This window comes from Anomalospiza imberbis, chromosome 14 (genome assembly GCF_031753505.1).
Source record: "Anomalospiza imberbis isolate Cuckoo-Finch-1a 21T00152 chromosome 14, ASM3175350v1, whole genome shotgun sequence".
Taxonomy (NCBI): domain Eukaryota; kingdom Metazoa; phylum Chordata; class Aves; order Passeriformes; family Viduidae; genus Anomalospiza; species Anomalospiza imberbis.
Window position 1 is genome coordinate 11,755,896 of NC_089694.1, and position 26,504 is coordinate 11,782,399.

Here is a 26,504-nt window from a genome sequence, read left to right on the forward strand (position 1 = left end):
TCTTCAGGGCTACAGGGTGACAAAATCACTTTCAGGAGAAGCAGCTGCAGCAGGAGGTCTGACGGAAAAACCCAGAAGTTTGTTTAAAAATAAAACCCAGACACGGAGCTACATGAACACGTATTTACTGCAAGTAGCTCTATGGAAAGCCAAGTCAAGATAAATATAAACACTATACAGAGCTTCAAGCCAGTCTCCCAAAACCGCAAACGCGATGTGTTTTACAAAGAAAACAACAGAACAATATTTACAATGGAAGACAAAGCCAGATCAATCAGCCCAACTTTTAAACAGATCTGTGGAGCAGAAATAGCAAATATAATGAACAGTTTCAACCATATATATTTTAGTTTGTACAGACAATAACTGTCCAATATCAAATTAAATTTACAGGACAAACATTGTTCTATCATTGGTATTTTCATACTATACAGCAGCATAAACGGGTAGCTGGAAGGTAGTATATATAGTGATATGTTTTACATCATCTGAAAATGTTCTTCCAGCACAATACTGAATAAATTAGTTGCTGTAAACTAAGAGATTCAAAAAGATTGCATATTTATTATGCCGTACCTATTAGTATTTGTACCACTATACTTGAGGTTACCCATTTACTTATTTATTCAGCATGTATTAAATCAGTGCTGTATATTGTACAATGGCAGCCTCAGGGACTCTAATATGAAATAAGTATGTAACAAATTTCTTCAAAACAACCTTTTCCTTTCACATTAAATGTTTAGAACTATCTTCACCAAATTTTGATTTCTTAGAAAAGATGTAAAGCTTTATAAAAAGCTGTCTACGTATTGCATTATTCATTTATGAGACCAACCAACAGCTATATGGCAAGACAGTATCATGGTCTATAAGAGTGGTCGTGTTTTTAATTCCTGTATGTTTAGCAGCAAGTAATTGTACCAACTGAAACTTCTCTTCCAGAATCAAAAACAGGTCTGTGCTTTTAAACCCTGCAGCAACAGTTTTTCCTGTCACTAGACACTGTGTAAACTGATTGGTACCGTGTTTCCTAAAAAAATCCCAAAACAATCACCTCATATTTTAGTGACATGTACATTTCATTACGACTCAGAAATAGATCTGGGTACACATCACTGAACAATCCAAGCTGACAGTGTCTGATTTGTTACACAAAGTGTACCAGCAATCTAAAGGTTGTCTGTTGGAGGTGAGGCAGCCTGGCACATCCGTTGTACAATATACATATGGAGGATTCCCAGCTGTGTGGTGCAGTACAGCATGAGGATTTGTGTACCACTTTGAAACCCTTTAGCAATCATCAGTGCCTTTTATAATCCATTGCATGTACCAATGACTAGTGTCATGCTCTTTGAAGTTCATAGCAGTATTAAAAAGCTAAACTCATTTCAACCAAAAAAAAAAAAATTCAGTACAAGAGTGAAGCACTTAAATTGTAGAAAAATCAGGGCTTATTTTAAAAATGTCAAATAGTCATTGTTCACGTTTCTGTCAGTGGGATAAAGACAATCGATGAGCCAACATTTTACTTTATTTCCCCATTATGCCAGAAAGAAAGAACAAAAATAGTCCCAAATTGAAAGTGGGACTTTGGTTGAAAGTAAGATCAATTAGGGTGGTTTCCCTTTAAAAAGCTACAGCTGACAAGGCTAATGCAGAAGTCACAAACATTGGCTACGACTCCGCAGTTCTCCATTCGAATCCATGAACAAAAACCTCATTTTACACAATTCATATTTATAAACAAGAACAAAAACAATCTACAAGACAACCAGCCCATTAATCCTACTTTGTACATACCAAAATTCTGAGCGAAAAAAATTTCCGTTTAAGCTCTGACAGACACTTGACTTAAAAGCCTCTAGCCTATGCTCAAGAAATACCTCTTGTACCATAAAAGCAAAACCTTGAAAAAAAAAGAAAAAAAAAAAAGGCAGAAGAGGTCTCTTTTCCTCAGAGCTGTCCAGTCCCACTGGTTCACCCCTCAAGCTAATGTGCACCTCTCCCTCCCTCCTTCTGCCCAGTCACCTGGAAAAATCCTGAACTGCCAAAGTATTTCTAAGCAATACATGTTTTAAGCTAACCACTTGTTAATGTACCAGAGAAGTAAAACCCATGTTAAACAGACAATCAGAAACCAGCTTTGACTTCTCAGAATATAAAGTTTTTTTAAAAAATTAACAAGAGAGGCAGGAAGAAGAAAGGGACATACAGGCATCTCCTATTAGCATTCACACTGCCTCCCAAATAGATATGACATGAAAGACCAAATTCCATCACCAAAGCACAGCTATGAAAAAACGTCAATTCAAATTAATTCAATTGTAGAGAGCCGATGTCTATGGAAAAAAATAATTAAAAGGATGTGTGTCTATGTCCGTGCTGGTGGAAATGAAAGTAGCCGGCTGGAGCTGAGCTTTGCTTCCAAAAGCACCACACAGTTTCTGGAGTTACCAGCAGAAAAGTCTTCTCTTCCAACAATGGTTTCCATGGCAATGCAATCAGTCTAGAAAGGAGGGGGGAAAAAAAAGTCAGTGACATTTCAGATGCAAGTTATATTGGAAAAAAAAAAATGTTTTCTAGGGAGGAGAACACATGGAGCTTATCCACTGCAGGAGTGAGAGCTGCTGAGTGCAGAACGCAGGTCCTTCGCAGAGGGAGGGGACACCCCCTGATGCCAACCCTTCAGATATCCTGAGGGAAGGAAGAATGATGGAGTCTGAAGCAAGCACTGAAGAGCCACTGCAGCCAGAGTGACACGTGTACATGGGACAGGAACTGGGGCAGCAGCCAGCCCACGCTGCCAGCCCATGCTGGGGACAGCCCAAGGCTCAGAGCTCCCACTCCACTGTCCCCAGTCCCCTGCCGAGGCTGCGCAGCGCAGCGCGCCCAGCGGTGCCGCTCACCAGGTGTGACGGACCCTGCGGCCAACACTCCACTCACAGCTGGGCACAGCCGCAACACCAACGCTCCTGCCCTGCCAGCTCCAAGCAAGGAGCAGCAAGTCACAGCTGCGTGCCCTGTCCTCAGCTTTTCAGGAAAAAGCTTTATTTAGTTATAATTAGAAACACCTCACAGCGCACTCGTCCCTTTTTGAAGGAAGTGTCACTGCAAGGCAACACCCAAGTACAAAAGCACACAGCTACAGCCAGCTCCCTTCTTCAGGGGCTTCAAACTGACTGGAAAAGGCAGAAATCCAAGCCTTGCTAAAATGAGGGGCAAAAAATATACTCTTGTATTGCAGGAAGGTACAAATGGGTGACGAGGCACAAATGAAAACAGGAGGGAGTCTGCCCTCAAAGCACAGTATCAGCCCTGCAATTAACCATGCACATGCCAAGGTGAGAGCAACTCAGGAGTTTCCTGACATGGAAGACAAAGTAATGAAGGGCATGCAAATGCTTTCTGCAGTTGCATGAACACAAATGAGGAACATATAAAAAGTTACTTTCCAGCTCTCTACAAAACCCCTTCTTCTCCCAGCTGAGCCAAAATGAACTCTAATTTTCAGTCTGGAGGGCTATTGCAAACCCACCCAGTGAATCACACTCTCCCAGCTGAGACAGACTGTCCTCTTCCACCATTTTTGTCCTCTCAGCCAAGACTGAGGACACTGTCCTCTGCCAGGCAGGTGTCTGTGCTCACCTTCTCTGCAAGGCTGGAGGCACATACCTGCAGGATGTTTCCTTGCAGTACAGCGAAGAAGGAAACAGCCGGTTGCTCTCAATGAGAAACAACGAGTGTAAGAGGTTTAGGCTTAAGAAAACAACAGATACAGAAATATCAGCTACTTTTCCCCTCAAAGCCACACATTGCCAGCTCTCTCCCTGTTCTGGGAGCTGCCTGAGCTGCAATACGGGAACACTTCATTACACAGCACAGCAATGGCAGCACAGGCCTCTGGAACGGAGGAAGGGGTTTCGGAGCTTAATCCTGCCCATGCTCTTCTGGTGGGTCACAAGGACATCAGTTATATCTCACTGCTGAAGATCTCATAGTTCTTCCTTGCCTCTACTCCAGGGATATGCTAAAGAAAAGATGACCGTGTAAAGAACAAGCATTATGTGTAATAATGCAAACCTGTATGTTTACTTACAAACCAATCATGAGGTATGCATACACCAACTCCACCCTGTGCTAAAGAACTTTTGACTTCTGTCCAGCTAAAAATACTCTCCCTCCAAAAGAAATAAGAAAGCTAAAAAAACAGAAAAAAGACCAAAGCTCAGCTGAACAGCCCCGCCCCATCCCAGCACTCAGCAAAGGCTGCCCATGGCTCCAGAGACAGAGAGGCAAAGGCAATGCAGGGCTGGCAGCACTGTGGGAAGTACACAGGGGTCTTTCCACTTCAGGAGAAACTCCCTTTTAATCATACACAGCCTCACCAAGGTCCAGGCTGCTGTGTTTCATTTTTCAAATATTTCAGTGATTTCAAAAATACAGCAACTTAGTTTTCCTCTATTAAAGGGAGAAACAGCCAAAATACACCCACAACTTGAGAATCTCTATTTGTGTTATTTCACAGACATCATAAGATCACTACAAAAAGCTATCACTTGGTACACACAGAGCGTGATGTGGTCAGCAATGGCTTTGTTTTCACAAAAGCTAACTGAAGCTATTATTTTTGAAATAATTTTCCTCTTTAGAAAAATATTGTTTTGTTGTAAGACCAAAGAATGAAAATATGCACCACAGCTTGCAATGAATCACACCTCAGTGATGCATGCAAGTCAAACATTAAAACAGTTAAAGCTTCTATATTAAACTTATACTCAATAAAAATTAACTTTACCAGCAACCCCCCACCCTTTCCTTGCTGTGGACCTGCAAGCTCACATAAAAGGAACTTCAAAAACTGTCTCTGCTTTTGTCAGGACATTTTTCCTCCATGCCTTACACACAAGACACACCTGAAAGCTGTTTGACAAGTTATTCTAATCTCTCCAAGCACATCCTCAAAACATGTTGAAGAGCAAAGGCCCGGTTGCTTGAATCAGACAATCCCATATGGCAGAACTCAGTATTTACACCCAAAATGTTTTGAAAATTTTTACAAACTAATGCCAAATTACATTTAAGGTATTTGGACGCGAAGGGGAAGGGCTTAAGAGCAAAAAAACGCCAAGCCTGCTTAAGTGCTAAGTTTAATTCTCTGAAGCAGCCTGATGTACTCGGACAGCAGCATGGCAACCAATTCTAAAGTAAGAGCATCAGGTAACTCTGGGCAGAACCCCAACAGATTAATTTACCAGAAACCAGAAGAAAGCCTGGGACCTCCCTGCAGCACCTCCCCTTCCCAAAACTCTGCACATCCTAAACAAGAGCTCATTAATTTCCTGCCTCCATGACTATAAACTACACTTTAACATGTTTCTTCTCTGTTTTTAAGGTAAAACAGAATTATGTGAACTGTAAAAAATGTGAGTTTCACATAAATATTACCTACAAGCTGATGTCAGTCTCATAAAGGCTTGAGTCTTTCATACATGGAGCTATTGGTTGTCACCACTTCTCTAATCCCCTTATTAAAGCTGGAAACTGCAATATTGCAGTTGGAGCAGTACAGTTGGCTGGTGTCCTGAGTCATCAGCACTTTTTTGGTATATAAGTATCGAGCAGATGTATATATACACACACACATATATATGTGAATATGTGGACACATATATCATATATATCACATATATATCTTTTCTCAGACAGAAAAGGCTAAGAGCAACTTGTGAAACTTGACCACATAAAAGAAAAGTATTTCATCTGAAATCTAAGAGGAGACCCAAAGTCTTGCAAGATCCCTCCTGCAATGCCCTGCAGTCACCACCGTTCCCGAGGGCCCACAGGTCACCCAGCATGAAATCCTGTCACCACCAGTGGAGTCTGCACCCACGGGCGAGTGGGGTCTGCAGCCCAGCCCAAGGCAGCTGTGCAGTCACAGTCACGAGCCCTGGCACGATTCCCAAACCCCCACATCCCTGGAGCTGGGCTGGGTCACAGCACCCCCTCCCTGAGTCTCACAGGTCACTGCTCCCACTGCCCACAGGGGCAAGCAGCCCCTCGGGGTCACCTGGGCACCAAGGAGGTTTATCAAGAGAAGCTGCTCATCAGAAGAGGTGTAAAATGGGTTTAATGTGAGAACAAGGCTAGTGTGTGTTGGGCTGCTGACACCTGGATTCCCACCTCTGTGGCCCCTGCCAGAGGGATCCTTTTGAAGGGACATGAGAGGTTGCAAAAGGACTTGCACATTAAGCTTCTTGACAGTTCCCCTCCCACATCTGAACTGTTTCCAGTTTTTCACTAACCAGTTGGTGAAGGAAACCTAATGAGGCCAAGCAGTGCTTGAAGAAAACAGCAGTGCTTATGTGAAGCTGAATAATCTTATTTCAGTCTCATAATGTGAGATTCCTCAGACATCAATTTCCTATGTTAATAGTACATGATAAGAGAATTGCTGATCAACAATAAAAAACAGATTAACACTTCATGCCAGATCCCATATGAATGGATTTAACTCAGCACTGACTAAACAATAAAGGAAGCTGTCAGAAAAAGGAATGAAGACACTCTTCTATAAGGTAAACAAATTATGAGATGTGAACTAGCAGAGACAAGAGGTACAATTCTCACAGAGTAACCCCGCAGTACCCTGAAGTTCTCAAACAAAAATGCCACCAAGTAAAGCTTGGTGGCCAGATCAGACAGAACTTCTGCTTGCAGTGTAAACATACAGCTGTTCCTGGACTGTCACAAGCTCTTCTAAGAAAATCCACACAGTCTAAAAGAAAAAAAAAATTAAAATCTGATAACTGATCATGACAACAAACAAGCAGCAAAAAAACCTCTCAAGGCAGCCCAGAAATATACTACTCTAAATAGTTTGCATTGCACCCTACACTGGGCTTTTCTATCTGAACTTCAGCTCTATTAACAGATTTTGCACAAAAGCTTCAGCCTTTATTCTACTGCTTCAGACTATTGACAACAATACAAATTCAACTTCTTATCAATGTTTAATATAGAAAACGAGTCTAGACAGCATCCAAACATTTTCGAAGTTCATCTCATGAAATATATAAGGAAAGTTCTCCTTCTCTTCATTACACAATTCCATTTCAATTCATCAGTTTAAGATGGGATCAGATTATAAAACTACATGCAGCTGTCTGAATTTTGCTGAGGAACAATCAGAGGAAAACGATCACAAGGCAGAAGAGAAACTAAGGGGCACATATTTGAAATAGGATGGCTGCACTGCTAAAAGACATTTTATTTAAAATTAAGGAACATACTGAGAAAGCACTCTGCAAATTTTCCATGCAAATATCACATAGTTTTATAAGAATTAGGGGCAGAGACATAAATCAGCTGTAATTTATTAGATGCAAACCCAGTGTGTTCCACTTGAAAATGTATGAGGTGAGAATATACCAAATTTACACTTCATTTCCTGCATTTGAATTATCAAGGCCATACAAGTCAGAACACTTTGAAACATACTGAGAGGCTCTAAGAACAAAGCAGACATACCCTAATTCTCTCAAAGAAATCCATCCTAAATAATACATGTTTTTACAGGAAAGGATTTTACTGACATAATTCTGCAATTGATTCCTAAAAGGATAAAGCTTTGCTTACAGAAGATATTAGTTTAAGATAATTAAATTATTAAAATCTCCATGTCAAAGACTAAGACAGTTTAATGCTTTCTGGAGAGCACTGCTGAAGTTCTCCATTTCCTGAACTTCAGGTTAGGGGGAAATCAGAATTAATCTGATTTACACAGATCAAAAGCAGCAGAGCAGCCCTAGACTTTTTGTGCATGCGGCCACACAATATTCCTGTTGTTCAGGAAAGCACTAAACCCAGCACAACCTCAGGACACAATGTGGCATCCAAAAGCATTTTGTTCAGCAGCCAGGCTGGGGCAGGAGCACAGCAGCGAGTTCCACATGGAGCTCTCCCCATGGCAGGCAGGCCAGGGAGGGCTCATTTGCCCAAATACATTTTTCACAAATTAGTGAAAATTCTTCTTTTGCTCCGAATTTTACCAAATACACAGTCACTACCCCGTGCCATTGTCCTATTTCTTGGAATTCTTATTTTAATAGCATAGCTTTACACCTCGCTAGAGGCAAGCAGTGTTACTTGAGAAAAGCCGAATCTCTTAATTTGCACCTGGCAGACACCAAGTCTACAATTACAAATCAAAACCTGACCCACTTGCTGCATCCCCCACATGTGGAGTTATGGTGCCTAGGTGACCCAAACGAGGCCCTGACACAGAGACATCCTGACCTGGCAAGGTGTTCAACTACCTGCTGACCACATACCCCATCTACTTACTTCAGCCAACAACCGACTAAGGATGCTCAAAATCAGCTAACTAATATATATTGAACACATAATTTTATTGACTTTCCACAAGCAAAAAAAAAGCAAAATTTGGTAAAAAAAAAAAAAAACCTGTTGCATGACCCACTTTTCACTGGAGAAACTATTTAAACACAGCAACTGGTAACAATATCCCAGAATCGTTCATTTGAAACATGGTTTTGCTACTATTAGTGCTCATCAATTTCGTGAGCTAAAAACCTCTCCCATGCTTTCAGATAATTTCTACTCACTTAGCAGAAATGCCTTATCTCTTGCAACAGTGGCTTTTTTTCCTGTTCGAATAAACAGCAGGGTTGTTTCTAGGAAGGCCGTATGCACACTCCCTAATGTCATCTCTTCTGCTGATACTATTCCTAGAATTAGTAGACTTGCCTGCAGTTTTGGCAGAGGTCTAATAGCAACTCAAATTGCACTGGACAGCTTGACAAGAAGTTGTTAGAGGTTGAGTTTGCTTGTTTGGAGGTTTTAAACTAAATTTCTATTACAATATAACACAACAACACTAAAAATTAACTCTTCTCCACCTCAAAATACATAGTTCAAAACTTTAGATTTTCATGTTGTAGAAGAATCAAAGAAAGGTTTTGCTTTTGAAAAAGCATTCTCACAGCAAGTGTGTGGGTTACTGCACCTGACCTGAACCACAAAAAATGTGGGTAAATTTTAGCCAAAAAAAAAACAAAGTTGTTTGTTGGCTTCTGAGAATACCACCTGCTGCAATTCCCTCTGCTCCCATGACAAAGGTCAGGAGCCCTCAGTGCCAATAGGCAGGAATATTTCCTGTCTGTGCTCTTGCTGCAAAGTGGGCATTATGAACTGTTTGGAAACAAACAGGAAAGAAAACAGCCACAGCAAACACCTCTGCACATACAGCCCTGCTTTCTGCATCCAGAAAGGACTTAGAATACTTGGGAATTTTCAGTAGGGCAGAGAAAACTCCTGCACGGTGTGACACAGCTTCCCAGTGAGGAACAGACTGGTAACAAGAAGCCTTTCAGCCTGCAGAGAAGTATTGGGACATAACAGGAAATTTTAAAAGCCCAGATTATACCACAGGTCCACACTACGAGTGGTACAACACATTGGACACAAGTGTATGGCAGAGGAGGGCACAGCATCTACACAATCCTAAGTGGCCTGGAGAAAAAAGATAAGATTTGTTATCTCTTCCACTCCACAAACCAGGGGCTGCCAAACTAAGCTGGTACAGAGCAGGGTCTAAAATGCACAGAGGTCTGCATGCAGCATGTCCTGATGGATTGTGGGCTGCTGTGGATACAAGGAGTTTACACAGGATCAGAGAGAGATTGGAAAAGTACTTGGATTAAAGAATTCTAAAACAGACTTGAATTACAAAACAGACAAACTACATCAGTCTCAGGAAAGCCCCCAAGCTGAAAAAAAAAAGAGGTTTGTGTGTATGTTTGTGGGAGGTATTATACACACCTGCCCTGCTCTTCCTCTGCTGGGTAGTGTCTGCTTGTAGGCACAGGTCTGGGGCTTGAGTGAGCCAAACTATTCTTAGGAACACAACCAAGAGAAAGGGCAGGGTCACTCATGACTAATGAAACAGCTCCCCACCTTTCAAACCACCTTTCCCAAAACTTCCTTTCTACATGAAGTTTCACCTGTTGTAATTCATCCCTTCCCTCTTCTCAGCCACTTTAGACCTCAACACCTGCAAGCATTCAGCATTACCTTTTTGTTTCACCTCTAGTGCTATAAATGACTGTCAAAGGCAGAAAGGTACTACACAGCCAAACACCTACACAGTTGCACACCTGTGCAGGCTCGTGTGTGCCTGCATAGAAAATAAATATATCTTTGCTGTCAGTCACTCTCTGCTATCACACGTAGCAGTAGCATGCCTCAATTTTTTACATTTCCTAATTATTACATTATTGATTCTCCAATAACATTAGGACACCCCAAACCCTGGCTTACACAGGAGAGGAAAAGAAAGGTTCAGATTGGACTTCATGTGTGAAGCAACATCATCTCAAACCTCAGGACATGCCCAAGAACCAAGGATTGCACTTTCAGCTTCTAGGAGCAGTTTGGGAGCTCACAAGGACAGAGTTAAACTGAATTTAAACACGGGCAACGTTCAATCAACAGTGTCCAACTCTTGTTTAGTGTCTACCTTGTGGAACATGTCAACATTAATATTTCAATCACTCATACCCTCAACAATTAATCAAGCCTCAATGCTGCCACCACTTCCAGATTTACCCAAAACCACTGCAGCGTCTGTTCAACCTGATCTACAGACTCAGAAATAAAGTCACTCTCTCCTGTGAAAGTGACTGTGCTGCACTCCAGCCTCCACAGGCACCATTCCTGCAGCTGACAGCACTGCAGCAGCAATGAGCAGGTCCCACGCCGACCTAGAGATGGGCTCCAGATGCTCTGGGGCATTGGTTACACATCCTAAAGGTGACTATCTTCCAAGCCCCACTGTGCCTTCTCTCCAATGCTAGAAGACTGCCTGAAATTCAGAGATGTCACCTTAAAAAACCCAAGAACGAGCCAGTAGTAACACCAATGCAGTTCCACCAGCTTGGCTGCTTCTGGAGCAAAATCTCACCAAAACAGAGGCCTCAGTCCACACAACATTAACTGCTAAAGGATGCTGCACAGGGTGATCCTGTGTTTTGGTATGCATTCCTGCATCACTGCTCACACCAAATCTACCAGCTACATGTCTGCAGGAAAATTAACTTAAAGAAAGGGAAAAGAAATAAAAACAGAAAAAAAAAATCACATTCCACATCTAAAAAGGAGACATAAACACAGGGACATGCTCCTAACTCAGAGATACATGTTGGCCCACATTCCTCTTACCAAGATTAACATCCTGGCCAGTGTTCTGACATTCACCTCATCCTTTTCAAGTCATTTAAACCATTACGACACTACCTTCCCTTGCTCCCTGCCTTGTGCATACCCTTCCAAGTGCCTACACCAGCTTCCTCTTCTACAACCACTCTCAGCAGCCTTTTATCTCTTCCAGGCTCTTATCTGGACTCTGCCAATGGCAGCAGCCTTGATCTCTATCTTTCTCTCCACCCCAGCACATTAGGTTTCATCCATCTCTTTAGTTTCATCTCTAAATTGTAAGCTCCTCAGGAGAGGGACCAACACATTTACATTTGTGGCACCATACAGGGACCTCCATCCTGTCTACCTGTTCAGGTTCCACAATCCTGTCTGGAGAGATCCTATCTGGAGCTACATGCTTTCATTAACAGACTGTTGTAATAATGTCTGAATGACCTCAAGATGAAATCTGTTCGTTTTTTCAGCTCATTTCTAACTGATTTCCTGTTCACCACAATCTGCAATTTAAAAACATCTCGTTCTACAAACACTTAAATACAAATCCCACCCACCCCAAAGAAACATCACACAGCAAAATATAGACAAAAGCATTCCAAAGCATTTCACACAAAATTTCAAACAAAAAACCAAATGTTGTTACGGAGTAAATGTACTACTGGAAAAGCAAAGGGCTTACAAATTGTTCTAACAGATTAATTTACGATTCAAAATAATTCCATACAGGAAACAGAAACGCCAGTGCCTGTCAATAGCTTAAACAGGGGTTTCATACAAATGATGTATCCCACGGCTCACAAGAAAAGCTCTGCTTGGGCTACTATGTAATCAGTACATACTTATCAATGATACAACATCTGCTTCACTGTCACTTATCAATGATAGCACATCTGCTTCACTGTCACTAAGAACTTCCCAAACTCCTGCTAGCCTAAGAGATCTGGGTAACAAGTTCCCAAAAAAAAATTCAGGTTCAGGCTATCCATCAGGAAAAAAAGTTACATGGCTAATTCATCTGGTCAGCAAGAACCTAAACAATAAAGCAAACTGGGTCAGCATGAATACATGAACAGAATCACACTATTCCCTGTGGAAGGAGAGTGTCCCTCAACAGTGCCTCAATACATTCAGAAACCAATTTTAATAGGTTTTTTTGCAACCCTTTTGATATTACTTCCTACCATTTTCAGAGGAAAAAAAAAGCATTTTCATATTCTCAGTCCTTCTGCAAAATTCTGTTCCACTAAAAAGGAAACCTTCCTCCAAGTAGGCAGCATTATTTATCAGCCTTTCATACCCTAGAAAAAGGAAGTAGTATTCTTATCTATTTATGCCCTAAATAATAATTCAGTTTGGTATTTATAGAAGTTCATAACATGCATATGCTATGCAGTGAATACAACCCCTATTTACCTTTAGTAGTAATTTATTAAAGTTTTCAATTTTCTTGAGTCACATTATGTTGTATCTTTACCTTGGAATTACAGCCAAGTCTTAACTATAGTAATTTCAGTATAAGCCACTTCTTTCAAAAACCCTCTCTTCTTGGAAGAATAAAAAAGATTAGAACTCACACTTAACTCGCAAGTCACAGGCACACAAAATACATGTATACATAGAGTCTCAATGGTTTGCATCCAACCATAGATCTAAATCAACAGAAAAATAATGTCTGGAAATAAGCAACCTCTGGCTCTTAAGATACAGCTCATGACTTGAAGAGGGCAGAAAATTCTTGCTAAGTCTATTAACACTGTTGCTCCTGGGGTAATGCTACACCTGAAGCAAAATCTCCACAAATCCAAACACTTATATATGTTCAAGATCATTTAGATAAGATACTCCGCAACACCTCTGAAATGCCTTTGATGAGTCAGGCTCATTCACCTTTGTCTTCCCACTGCCCTCAAGTATGTCAGAAATCCCTTCCTGATCACAGCTCTGCCTCTCAAGTAAATCATAACCCATCCCTAAGCCTGAGTGACCTTCACAGAGTTGCAGGGCTTGATTGAAACTGGAACACACTTCTCCATTTTTCCCTTGTCACTGCCTAAACCTGCAAGACAACAGTGCAACTTGCTCACAGGATTGTTGAGAATATTTAGAACCTGAACTGAAAAGAGTGAAACAGCAAATTTTCAGGGTGGACCATCAAACAGTTCTCCAGCCAAGTCATTACACACCATTTAAGGCTGTGTCATAAGACAATAGGCCATTTTTAAGAGAAAACAGCATTAATAGTACATCTCCAGGCTCCAGAGAGTTTGACTCTCTCACACCTGCCTTCCAGTTTTATCACTCCATTTTCCTTTGAGCTGAAGAATGCCACATTTGATCACAACAGTACCTAAAATAGAACTCTGGAGTTTGTTTCCTTCTTCACCACAGAAAAACAAACTTGTTAGCGCAATCAACAGAATTCAGCGTGGTTTTGGGAGCACCACAGATCCACAAACAGAGCGCACACACACCAAGGTACAACACAGCACTATAAGCTCTTTTTAGTACCACCCAAAACCTCAAGGTATAAATCCTCCCCCGAGCAATCAAAATGACGAAAATGTATTAAAGATCCTTTCATAAAAAAAAGACCATACGCAGAGAAAAGCAAACCCAAACTCTACCTACTGCTAACATACCGCTGGACATACAAAAACCCCAAAGAAATACCTAGTGACAAACCAGCCCAGTAATCACATGCTGGAATACAGCCTCTGGAAAAACCAAACAGGCGCTGCCCACCCTCTGCAACTCCAACCTGCTGCCCCAGCCACAGGGGAACCAAGGGGCCCTCAGACATCAAGGGAGGAGGGGAAAATGTGAACTTGTAGAGGGAAGAGTAAAAGAGTAATCATGTATTTAAGATTTCAACTAAAGACTTTAAAATAAAAAACAAAACAAACGCAAAAACATCCACAAAAAGCACTCTGAACCCATGCTGGATTACTCCAGACCTCCCTGCATCCTGCAGCCAATGCTTTCATCTCCTAGACAGCTACAAGCAAAAGGTTTTAGAATTCCAAAAAGACAAATGTCACCATCAGCTGCAGCTATGGATTTGAAGTCTGGAAAGCTGATTTCCAGAAGTATTTCAACACTGACTCCAAGTAAGCATTCTCTTTCAATGGCAGGGGAACATTGTTGCCTCAGACTTTCTCACCAAAGTACAAGTAAAACTGAACTGATTCTTGGTCAAATATGTCATAATTAACTCACTCCCACGCCACACGGCAAAAATCTGTTCTGCCTTCAGCAGCTCACATACTACTCAAGAAGAAATTACCCAGGGTATTTTTAAGCATAGCTGCGAGTTATCCAATATTATTAAAGTGGCATCTGTTACAGCAAGATTAAAATGGTTTGAGTTGTTTGGGTTTTTTTAAGAATTATTATCCCAGCACTACTTCAAAGATGTAGGATACACAGCAGCACTTGGATGTGCTGCAGTAGAGTTCTTCAAATTATTTTTAAATGGGCCCCTGCCTTAAGTATTCTGCCAATACAGAAGAGCCTCAGTTTGAAACAAACTTTAAAACCACTACTTAGAAACCCAAAAGGAGTGGTTATTTGCTTCATATCCCATAAACTGTAATTTACTATATTAGTAATAGGTAAAAATTTCAGCTTCTGAATTTCTTAAAAGTGTATATTGTTCCTTATATTCTTCAAGGTTTTGCATTTGAAATATGCAAGTTACCAGAAAGGATTTGGACAATTTGAAACATAAGTTTTGCTTTACAGCTGTTGCTGCTTTCCTTCCTCTCAGCTTCCCAAAGTGTACACAGCACTCTCACTCAGTCTGGCACAGGAGAGATTAAAAAGGTGAGGAACAATTATATTATAATCCTGCACTTTAGAGAACATCTTTAATAATATCATAGCATAGTGTAAGAATATCAGATACATATCACAGAGTAGCACATAAGACTGAAGAGTGGGTGTAAAATAGCCAGGTTGCTATTAAGCTGAACATTACATTTACTCTAAACAGCTTGTTTTTTTTGAGTCCAGGGTATCTTTGCAGCTATAATATTTCTAATTAGGACTGAAGAATCTTGCATTATACAGGACTCTTTATGCATTTTATTACTGCCCATTCTCATTATCCTGCTTAGTTTCTACAAGGTCCAATAACAAGGTATACATTAGCTAAGCCCTGTTTGAAGTAGCTTTAGTGTTCTGTACTCCTAGCACAAAATGTCATGACTCAGATTCATGTAATCAAAACTGCAAACCACTTGCTTCAATATTGTGTAACAATTTCATGATGAAATTGTTTTGCAAATGACCTCCTTAAACTGCAAGCACTGAAAATCAGTATCTTATGTTCTTATTATCATTATCAACATAAAACCTGAGCTCAGCTTTGCCTAAAACCCCTCAGAAAAAGTTTAATAACAAGTCAGGCCTAGTTACCATTCCACATTTGTGCTCTCCCCTTCCTCCATACATGTAATGAATGGAGAAGGGGAAAACAAAAAGTTTGATTCACATCAATGAACCTGAACCAAAGGTAGTTTGGGAATTACAATGAGGGAGCAGTGATGCATTGGAAATCACTCCACCACCCTGGCAGCTCGGAGAACACAGCTGAGTCACGGAACACAATATGCCATTTAAGCAAAGAAAAACAAAAAGCAAACAATCCAAAGCTGGGAAGTGTTTTCCTTCCAATAAAACTGTGGTTCAGGGAGAAGAGATGAAGTTCTCTACCTGACAGAATTTAATACAGAGGGGATAGCTCCTTTCTAGGAAGTTAAGGGTAAATACATCTGCTAAATATTTTCCTTAAAAATGGATTTAGCCACAGAGCACTTTTTCAGGCAGAGAGGCTGAAAAAGTGAGATGCAGTAAGAAAGCATGTAGTTCTGCTAAGTCTCCAAAAGTATTAAAAATATAAATTACCTAAAGGCACACTACACCTCCTCAAGAGACAAGAGGTTTAAGACTGAAGCTTTATTTTCACTACTTACTGGAATGTGAAAGTGTTTTTCTGGATTACAGAAAACTTCTCAAATATTAAAATAAAAGCTTTATTACCATAGAAACCAATAAGCTGTTTAAAGAATACAGACTTCTGAAATTGTGCTTGCTATAGCTCAGAGACATGATTTCATATGTGAAAGTAAACAGCTATCCTTATAATGAAGAATTTTATGTCATTCCTGAGAAACAAATATACATCACCAATTTACAGTACCATATTAAAGTCTGGCAAGCTGCTTTCAGCCTGGACTATCCCAAAATCTGTTCACCCCTTCATGAGCCCCTACAAGTGCTAAGTGTCCACACCCCACCCACCCTCCTACTATATACCAGAAATCTTTTACACTGCCTTCATAAAAAAATGTTAGGCCCTGTGTAAATTTATGTTTCTTATTAGGACTATAAAGATGCTAGATTTCCTGGCAAAGCCCACGTTTTTTGCACATAGCTGTTTTTGCCTCCTTTTAATGCATTTCATTTCCAGAAAACTTCCATTCCCAACAAAAGCCAGCAGCTGTTATGAGTCTCGCTTCTCTGCAACTTGTAATAGAGAAGGGAAAAACCCCAAGCACGGGGCTGTAAATACTTTGCTGCAGCAACAGTAAGCAAAATGTTTATAATAAATACAATTTCTAAACACAGTATCTCTTGTAAAATATTTTTCAATGTAATATTTACAATATAACCGAAAAGAAAGCATATTTGGGGTTTTTTCATCCTATTTATTTAAAAAAAATTACTTTATAATACAGATTTTAGTCATATAAGGGGAATAAGATCAAGTTAAAAATTCTGCTGGTTTTGGAGGTGCTTAAAAAACATGAAAAAAGAAACACAAATCAGCTGCAGTAATCAGTGTGCCTCTGACTGCAGACTTAGCAGACAAATCTTTGAAGCGCTGAAAGACTAACTTTGGAAGCAAGCACTTTTTGGACTGGCAACTTTCAACGTCTTCTAAATTTGATTCCAACCAACAAAACAAAGCAGAGGAAAAAAACCACTAAGGCAAACCACACATTTCTGAGCAGCCCCAAGCAGTGCTGCCAGACTGAATGGCATGCAAGCTGAGTCAGGCTTATACTTTCCACTAGTAAAAGCTATACAATTTTAAGCTCATGCAATACCTTCTACCTTTAGAAACTTAGTTTTAAAGCAAAACTAGAAAAAAAAAATCCTTCCAGTGTTCGAGACTGTAATTAAAAATACAGAAGTCGGCAGCAGCCTTCCCCCTTACTGCTTTATCTGTAGACAGAGTAAACAAGTATCAATGTCCAACCACGATTAAATATTTCCTCTTAGTATCCAACAATTACTGACTATACGTACATTTGCAGAGAGGAAAACATAATTTCCAACAAAAATGGTTTTCTACCAGGAGAGTGAATTACTGTAAGGAGTTCAGTGGGTCGCTGGCACCAAAGCAATGATTATTCTTCCAGAGTTCCAGCACAGCACTCACACACGCCACGGCCCAGCCGGGGGACATGCACTGACACCACTAATTACTGGCTTTGCTCCCACCATGGGAGCTTATCAAATGAACACGAGCGTCCCTCCTCCTTCCCATACTCTTTCTCCCCACCTGCAACACCTTTATTTTTATGCACACTTCAAACTGCACTACCTTACCGCTGGGTCAGACCACTGACAAGCTGAAAGGCAGCAGCCTCCCCCACCAAGCTTCAGACCTGGAAGACACTGCTCAGAGCCTGCTCCTCTCAACCGCGGGTGTTCCTCACCTGCTACACAAAAGGCAGATCCCAGGGAAAGGCTACAGCTCAGCTGAGCCCTAGGTGGTGAATGAGAAGGCCACGAGCTGCCTGAGACCCCTCCACACTGGTCAAACAAGTCCTCAGGCTTCTCCAGAGGACATAAAGATGCTGTGGAGACCAAAGCTCAAAAGCAGCCACCAAACCTTCAAGGGAAAAAAACTGAGTTCTGTTTACAAACGATTCAGCTAAATAAATCTGAGCAGATTTGCACATTAAAAAATGCTATAATATGTATTTCAACTACATTAAGAAGAAACAAGAAATATATTTAAGCCTCAAATTTTGAGGTCTAAACCAAATTTAGCCATTTTGAGCTTTTAAATAACAAAAATTTCAGTTCAGGAAAAAAAATGAAGAGTCATCAGAAAGGAAAAACAGCAAAACAGAAGCAAAGGAAAGAGCTACCATAACCTCAGGACAAGAATTCACAACATGAAATACCACTAATGCTTATGCTAGCAAAATCAATTAAAAAAAAAAAAAGGCAGACGACAGTTTGATAACACCTCTGACTGCCCAGAAGAGGCACATAAACCCTTTAGGCCAAGGACCACATCCCCTTTCACTGCTGTTCAGCGGTTCAGATGCTGCACTACAACAAAACTGGTTGTACTAGAATAACACAGGAGATTATAAAAAGCATTTACCCCACTCTGAAGACAGCGCTAAGCAGACAATCTAATTCCTATGGTTAAGCAAGCATGAAAGGGAAGTGCTTTTAAAGTTACAAACCTTTTCTCGCGTTACACTTCAGCCCATCTGATCTGCTGAAATCTATGCTTACATAAGCGCCACTGTCCAAACCTGAAGTACCATTTTGGAGATGGCAAGCTGGCGCTGTAGTACTCGCCTCACAGCTTAGAGGGTCATCACGTAAATTCAGAGCAATGTAGTTTAAGCCATTCTGAAATCCAGTTGAGGTATCCCTGGACATTTTGTTTTCCTGACCATCAGAAATGTTTTCATCAGGTTTTAACCAAACGTTGTCGAATGAGGCAGAGCTGTGTCTTTTGCTACTGTCAGTAAAGAAAGAGGATGAGGTCGTCACAGTCCCAGCAGAAGAGAACGTTTCAGAACTGTGTCTCCTCCTGCCTTGAGGGTCAGCTCGGATCACTTTCGGTCCTATAGGAGGGTCAGAGCTAGGGACAGAGAAGCTACTGCTACCAGCGTATCGATCAACTATGCAGAGTCTATTAACGATGGAAGAAGGACTATCCATCTTTACAGCACTGTCAGATTCAGTGGCAAAGGGCCTTGGTGGTGTTGCTGCCATGTTGAATGTCATCTCAGTGTAGTCATCAGTCCTGTTACTTGCCGTGCTAACACATGCAGCACCAAATGAAAGCCTGGCATAGTCAGGATTTGGTTGGTTTCTAGGAATACTGGAACTTGCATAAATTGAAATATCTGTTAGAGAGTTCGACAGTTCCTTCGCTGCTTTCGGTGACTGCACATCCAAGTCAACACTCATGTAATCAGAGAGTGGTGACTGTCTGTGGTCACTACTTGAGCCTAGAGATGATGGAGATCCTTCTGCAGATAAGGAATATGGTGTGTTACTCGCCTTTTCATTAAAATCAATATTTATGTATTCACCAGGACTCGCTGGCTCAGGTGGAACTGTACGATCATACATTCTGGGGATGGTATTACTCCCTCTCGTACCTAGGGGCAGTCGTGTGGGCCTGGTAGCCCTGTTCTGCACAAGTCCTTCATCCGAACCTTTCAACGTCGGCAATTTAGAGATGCCATTAGCCAGAGTCTCACTGCTGACTCCCTTTACATTTTCTGGTGCACCATACAAGAGTTTTCCAGGTGAAGACATTGGAACATATTCACTGTGGTCACCATTTTGTCCTGATAACGCCTTAAAGCTTCGGGGCAAAGAAAAATATGAACTAAAACCTTTGGAAACAGAAGTGGTATGAATATAATTTGAATCACTGGGGTGTTTGGGAACTGAATTGCCAGGTGACATATCCATATACTCGTTGTTCACGATCTTCTCATTACTTCCTTTAGAAGCAAATCCAGTTAAAGGACTCCGCACAGGTGAAGAGCTGCCCTTTGGAAACATCATCATATAGCCTCGGGAGTCAACTTGAGATGGTGACCATGAATTGTTAATCTGTTTTGGAACAGACATGCTTTTAGGAGTCATTGGCAAATAATCGCTGGTGCTGGATAGAGAAGATGCAACTCCTGGCATCATTGGCATGTACCCATCATCCCTGGCTTTACTCCTGCTTTGGTTACACATGGAATCAAGGTTAGTGTCACTGTACTCCAATTCATGGTTATCTTTCAATTTTGGTGTTTCAGAGTAAAGTGATCGTCCATGATTTCCTGCAGAATCTTCATCCAACAAAGCTGTAGTTTGTGTTGTCTTCTGCTGCATTGCCACGGAAGTTGGCTTTGTTAGAGAGTAAGCTCTTTTCCTGAAGCATTTTTCAGCTTCCATATAATCATCTCTTGAGCCATCATCTCCCTGCTGCTTATTCATGGACATGTACTCACTCAGACAGTTCTCCTCTCTGATAGGTGGTGTGTTTCCCAGGGAATCTGGTGTATTACTCCTCACCCTAAAGTACCTGAAATCTCCAGGGCTGGAGCCATACTCATCAGAAGAGATGAATCCCCCATCACTTGGGGAACCACAAACAGATGAGCTAGAAGGCCTGGTCAGCATGTCCGAAGCAGAACCATGGCCACTGCTGGAAGAAACACTGATGGGACTTGTGGTGGAGGGAAAATGAGAAACAGGCAGCGAAGCAGACCTGGTGTGATAAGATGAGCTGAAAGCAGCTCTCACGTACCTTCCACTCCCTTCTTGCCGGCCCAAATTCATCCTTGCAGTATTCAAGTGGATCAGACTCCCAGTCACTGACCTAAAAGGTCTAGTCATGGTTCCTTCTCCTTCACTGGATGTTCTGAAGCGATAGGAGTTGTTGCTTTTGGTGGTAGGAGGAGTGCCTCCAGCAACACTCTCAGTTCTAGATCTTCTCTGCAAGCCTGTCTGGCTGGGGGGTAGGTTGCCCAAGTGCCTTCTGGTGGTGATGAAGGATATGGGATTGGTACCGCTGCCACCACCAGAAGACTGGCTCTTGCTTCGGGGTCTGAACTCTGCAAAGGCCTTTAGAGCTTTCATGGTATCCAGAAAAGTCTCGTGCATATTTTGGGCAACAACCGAATCATCCACTTGCATCCAGAGCTCTCCAGGACCAATAGAGGCAGATCTGCCCACTTCAATGAAGAAGAAGTTCTCTGAGTGTCCACAGCGGCGAATGTTCATGAGCTGCAAGTGAACAGAGGGCACCTCTGAGTTCAGCTTGACAAGGTGGATGGCCTTGCTGGAGAGGCACAACCTGTACACTCCAGTGAGGTTTTTCGTTTGTCCCAAGCCTTTGGGCTTCACGTTGACCTGCCACACCTCCTTGAACACGGTGCCAGGCCTCAGGGCGGCCCCGTAGTGCTCATCATCCTCGTCCACCTGCTGATCGGCATGGTCCTCCTGCTCCAGGAAGCCCCTTTTGCTCTGATTCATGAGCTCGCTGATGGCCTGGTACCAGGCCTCCTGCTCGGCATCGTTCTCGGCCAGCATGGCGAAGTACTCATCCTTGGTGTACAGGGCGATGATGTGCTTGTGCTTAGCGTCGGCCCGGCGGCTCACGGTGAAGCACTGGTACAGGGGGATGACCCGCTTGGGCGGGGGGCAGCACAGCGCGGCCGCCCCGCCGGCCCCCGCCGCCCGCAGGCTGCTCTTGAACTTCTTCTCGCTGTCATAGTACTCCAGCCGGGCGGGGGCCAGGTGGCTCTCGGCCCGGAGGACGAAGTAACGCTTGTGCCCGTGCTTCTGCTTCCGCAGGTACCCGCATTTCCTCACGTCCTCGCCGGCGCCGCGGCCCGCCGGGGGGGGCTGCCCGCCGCGGCCCGCCGAGGGAACGGCCCGGCCCGGCGCGGGGGCGGCCTCGGGCGCCGTGCACAGCGAGGCGCTGGGCGAGCGCCGCAGCAGCAGCAGCAGGTGGTGCGGCTGAGGGGACGGGCAGCGCCCGCCCTCGCTCGCCGCCGGCTCCCCCTCGCCCGCCGCCGCGCCGAGCACGCCGGGCTCCTGCTGGGGCGCGGCTCCGCCTCCCGTGTGCCGGGCGCCCGGCTCCTCCTCGCTGCTGCCGCCGCCGCCGCCGCCCGAGCCATTCATCCCGCTCGCCATCTTAGGGGCCACGCAGGGTCCGGTGCCGCCGGGGACGGGGCACAGGGCGGGCAGCGGGAATCCGCGCTCACCGGAGAAGCGCCCCGTGCATGGGAAGCGGGCGGTGCCTCCTGTGCCCCCAGCCCGGTCCGCGCTTCCCCCGGTCGCTCCGGCCACTCGCACTCACGGGCGGCGGCGGCGGCACCGCGGCGAAAACATCACGTGACACCGCGGAGGGCGGGGCCGCGGCGGGCGGGGCGCCCGGCGCGCGGAGCGAGGGGGCAGCGGCGAGCCGACCGGGCCGCGCGCCAGAGTGGCACTGGCAGAGCCAATAGGAAACGGCAGTCCTTCGCCAGCCAGCCAATCAGCGAGCGCAGCAGGGAGGAGGGGCGGGCTTCGCTGCGCCCTGTCCGGGGAGGCGGGGCTAAGGAGGACGGACAACGCGGCGGACCAATGGCAGGCGGCGGTCGCCCCGGGCTGGCAGCGATGTGCAGGGGTGTTTCCTATGCTGGGGAAAGAGGCGGGGCCGACCGTGATTGGCAGGAGTGTTGAGCGGTCGGCCCGACAGCCAATCCGCGCCTCACACACACGGAGCGGGGAGGCAAGGCGGGGGAGAGGTGCATTCGGCGGCGAGAGTAAGGGGGAAGGCGGGGTACTGAGGAGATGGGCAGGCTGTTTGGCTAATCGGCGCAAAGCCCCGGCGGACGAACACTACCGGCTGAGGTTGCGTTCGCCCGGTTCCTTCGGGGCGGAGCCCGCCCCTAGCGCGCGGAGCTGGCAGCGTCTGCCATTGGCCGGCGGACGGGGCGCGCGCGGAGGGGGGGGAGGCGGAGCTCGCGCCGCGGAGGAAGTAAACAACCCGCCAGCGCGCGGGCGGCCGGGGCCGGGGCAGTTCGGGGAGCCCTGCGCGCCATCCCGCCCTCACAGGGCGCTGTGCCCGAGCCCGGGGCTCTGCCTCACGGACCCCACACATCTTCTCAGCCTCCAGAGCCCCCTCAAAGCCCTCACAGGTTCCCTTATAGCCCCCACAGCACCTCAAAGCCATCACAGATTCTCTCATAGCCCCCACAGCCCCTCAAAGCCCTCACAGGTTCCCTTATAGCTCCCACAGCCCCTCATAGCCCCCACAGCCCCTCAAAGCCATCACAGATTCCCTCATAGCCCCCACAGCCCCTCAAAGCCATCACAGGTTCCCTTATAGCCCCCACAGCACCTCAAAGTCATCATAGATTCTCTCATAGCCCCCACAGCCCCTCAAAGCCCTCACAGATTCCCTCATAGCCCCTCAAAGCCATCACAGATTCTCTCATAGCCCCCACAGCCCCTCAAAGCCATCACAGGTTCCCTTATAGCCCCCACAGCACCTCAAAGCCCTCACAGGTTCCCTTATAGCCCCCACAGCCCCTCAAAGCCCTCACAGATTCCCTCATAGCCCCTCAAAGCCATCACAGATTCTCTCATAGCCCCCACAGCCCCTCAAAGCCATCACAGGTTCCCTTATAGCCCCCACAGCACCTCAAAGCCCTCACAGGTTCCCTTATAGCCCCCACAGCCTCTCAAAGCCCTCACAGATTCCCTCATAGCCCCTCAAAGCCCTCACAGATTCCCTCATAGCCCCTCAAAGCCATCACAGATTCTCTCATAGCCCCCACAGCCCCTCAAAGCCCTCACAGACTCTCACAGCCTCCTCTGCACCCTCACAAGCCCCCACAGCCCACTCAGCCCCCACTTCCTGCGCCGGTAGAGGCAGCGAGGAGTTGGTGACACGCAGTGCGGTGTTTATTTTCCGTACACTGCTGTGCCACCCTTGTCTCGGGTTCGGGATTGCCCGCTGCCCGTCGCCGTGGGGTGACGATCCGGGTTACTCTTGTGACCGCTGTGCAATCCTTTGCCTGTGGGATCCGGGCAGGCCACTAACATAATTCTATGGTTTAGGTCAAAATACGAAGAGTGAAGAGCAGATTCAGTCTGTTTCACAGTTAATGGGCATTTCTGTGACATAAAAATGTCTGCTCCATCTAGATGAATTGTATTGATAAAATACAGCACTGGATGTTCTTACATGCACGGCTGCCCCACCATTTCAGAGGCAATGGTGGAGGGCAGGGAGCCACTTCCAGTCCTCTACCCACTTCCCCAATACTTTCTTCCTCTGTAATTAATTCCTCCTTTTGCCAGCTCGCCTATGTCCTCACAGAGGACGCTGTCCAAGCTGTGGGCAGAGCACACGGCAGGTCTGTGACAGCCCAGAACCCAAGCCTTGTTCCTGCGCTGGGCTGCGGGGGTGCTTAAACTGCAGGGCAGGGCAGGGTGTTGGCCACGCATGCTGTTCCTGGTGCCTTCTCACTCTTAATAAAAGCATCCCTGCCAAAGGTACATTTTATTTGAGTTAGGAGTTTGTGTGTACCACTCACATCAAGTGTAAAAATACTCCTTTTCCTGTAATACAACAGCAAAGATCATTTCCCTAGCCAGTAATTTTGACCACACGTCTCTTTACTTTCTGTCTTGATTTGCTTTCAAGGTCATTCTTGGACTCCCTCACCTATGATTCATTATGAGATGACAACTCTCAGCAATTCCTGACACCAGCTTCCATCACCCACTTGTTTTGTTTTGGGATAAATAGCTCTATGTTTTCTTTCATTCTGCCTCTCAGGTGTGGGAAAAAATATTTTTTGAAGTCCAGTAACTCGATTTGAAAGCTGACGTGCCAAACCTTGTACTTGCCATATTGATTGTTCATGTCTCATTTTTTTTATAATTCTCTATTCACTGCCTGCTCACAGTGTTTAAGCTGCACTCTTTTTGGTTTATGTTTTTACATCATCTAACATGGCCTATTCCTGTACATGATTAGAGGTCCTAAGTGTTATGGCAATACAGTAAATAGATTGTAACTACAGAAATGTATTTATTCCCATAAAAAGAATTATTAACACTAGAAAACTGAGATTAAATATAGTTTTTAAAGCCATTCAGACATGTTGGCACAAAAATACCCAACTAAACTCCCCATTAGTTAATGGTGTCATGAATTAACTATACAATTATATTGCATTATATTGTTAATAGCCCTTGGTAGAATTAAACTTGGTTTTGAAGATTAATTCCTTTTATTTTTCATTCTTCTCTACCTGGTCCGACAGTTGGATGAGGCTGAGATTTCTATAATTGTTTTGGGTTTCATTCTGTGCTTTTACATGAAAAGTTAAAGTGGTTTTAAATGTATAGAGCAAGGTGAACTTTGTTCATTGCATGCATATTCGGGCTTGTTGCTGAAGGGTATACATGGGAAGAAGAAAGGAAAACTTTTGAAAGAAAGGGCTTAGGTTCTCTTTTTTGTTTATGTTTTTTTTTTTAGTCATCAACCTCTGGGCTTGCTTGACAGTAACTATGAATAATCTGTCCCAGTAAGAAAAAATATATCACTGTTTTCTGGTCTCTTTTGAAGTCCTTTGCTCTTACATTGCACTTACAGTGCTTTTGCTAGGGAGTCGAAAAAGCAACCTATGCATAATTAAGTCATGCAGAATTTTGGGGTGGTGGACACATGTGATCAGACCGGCAGGAACCTGCAGAAACAGAATTTACAGAAATGGATTTTTCCACTGAGTTCTCTCTGGCTTAAAAGGAGTGCTTAGCATTCCTGGAAACTTAATTTGTTCATGTTTTCCTATGTGACTACTAAAAAATACTTACCAAAAGTACAAGCTAATCTATAATTTTCATACTCTTTCTCAATTTTCATTAGTAGAAAGAACAACTATTTGTTTTCTCTGTCTTTGAATAGATATTGTTTAGAGTCTTTTGAGCAGCTGTGGAATCAAAATTACTGGTTTCCTGTAGTAATGATTTTTTTATTTTTGTAGCTTATATAAAACATTTAAGTATACCTGTTAGTGTATTATACCCTTCCATTACTGAGATAATTGTCTGGCTATGGGATTGGATCTAATTTTACTGTCTTATTTGTCACAAATGATTATAACTTCCACAAACTTCTGTAGGTTTCTTTCTTACTGTTTCTCTGGCTACTTGTCTGGCACATAGCCATAATTCACTTTGTAAAGTCGGTGTCCCAGTTTTTATATAGAATCAGATTTATATTCTTCACTTTTGTTTACAGAAACCAACATAATCTGTGTATGGAATGTTTCCTTAGCTGTGGGTGCTCTGTCTTTCAGAAACAAAAAAGAAATCCAGATTCCCCTTCACACGTCTCTTGATCTTCACCAGACTTGAAGAACCTGTAGTTCTTAGAGCTGGAGGTATGTTTGCTTTGTGTTTCATGTATTTGCTCTTTCTACCCTACTAAGTGTCTG

The 26,504-nt window shown here is 43.8% G+C and overlaps 1 protein-coding gene and 1 long non-coding RNA gene across 4 annotated transcripts in view; one reads left to right on the forward strand and one right to left on the reverse strand.

Annotated features, from left to right (window-relative positions):
* Positions 1–109: 109 nt before the first annotated feature.
* On the reverse strand, positions 110–22,817 carry IRS4 (insulin receptor substrate 4). The gene is given in 6 exon segments (XM_068204898.1): positions 110–2,509; positions 18,726–22,326; positions 22,328–22,438; positions 22,440–22,559; positions 22,561–22,767; positions 22,770–22,817. Coding segments are annotated over 6 exon segments (4,077 nt in total). The 5' UTR covers positions 22,803–22,817; the 3' UTR covers positions 110–2,504.
* Positions 22,818–22,955: 138 nt separating this feature from the next.
* The window catches only part of LOC137482536 (uncharacterized), a 31,891-nt gene continuing 28,342 nt past the window's right edge, over positions 22,956–26,504 (forward strand). For all 3 annotated transcript variants that reach the window (XR_011004114.1, XR_011004116.1, XR_011004115.1), the window contains exon 1: positions 22,956–26,450. This is a non-coding gene — a long non-coding RNA (uncharacterized lncRNA). The remainder of the gene's footprint in view (positions 26,451–26,504) is intronic.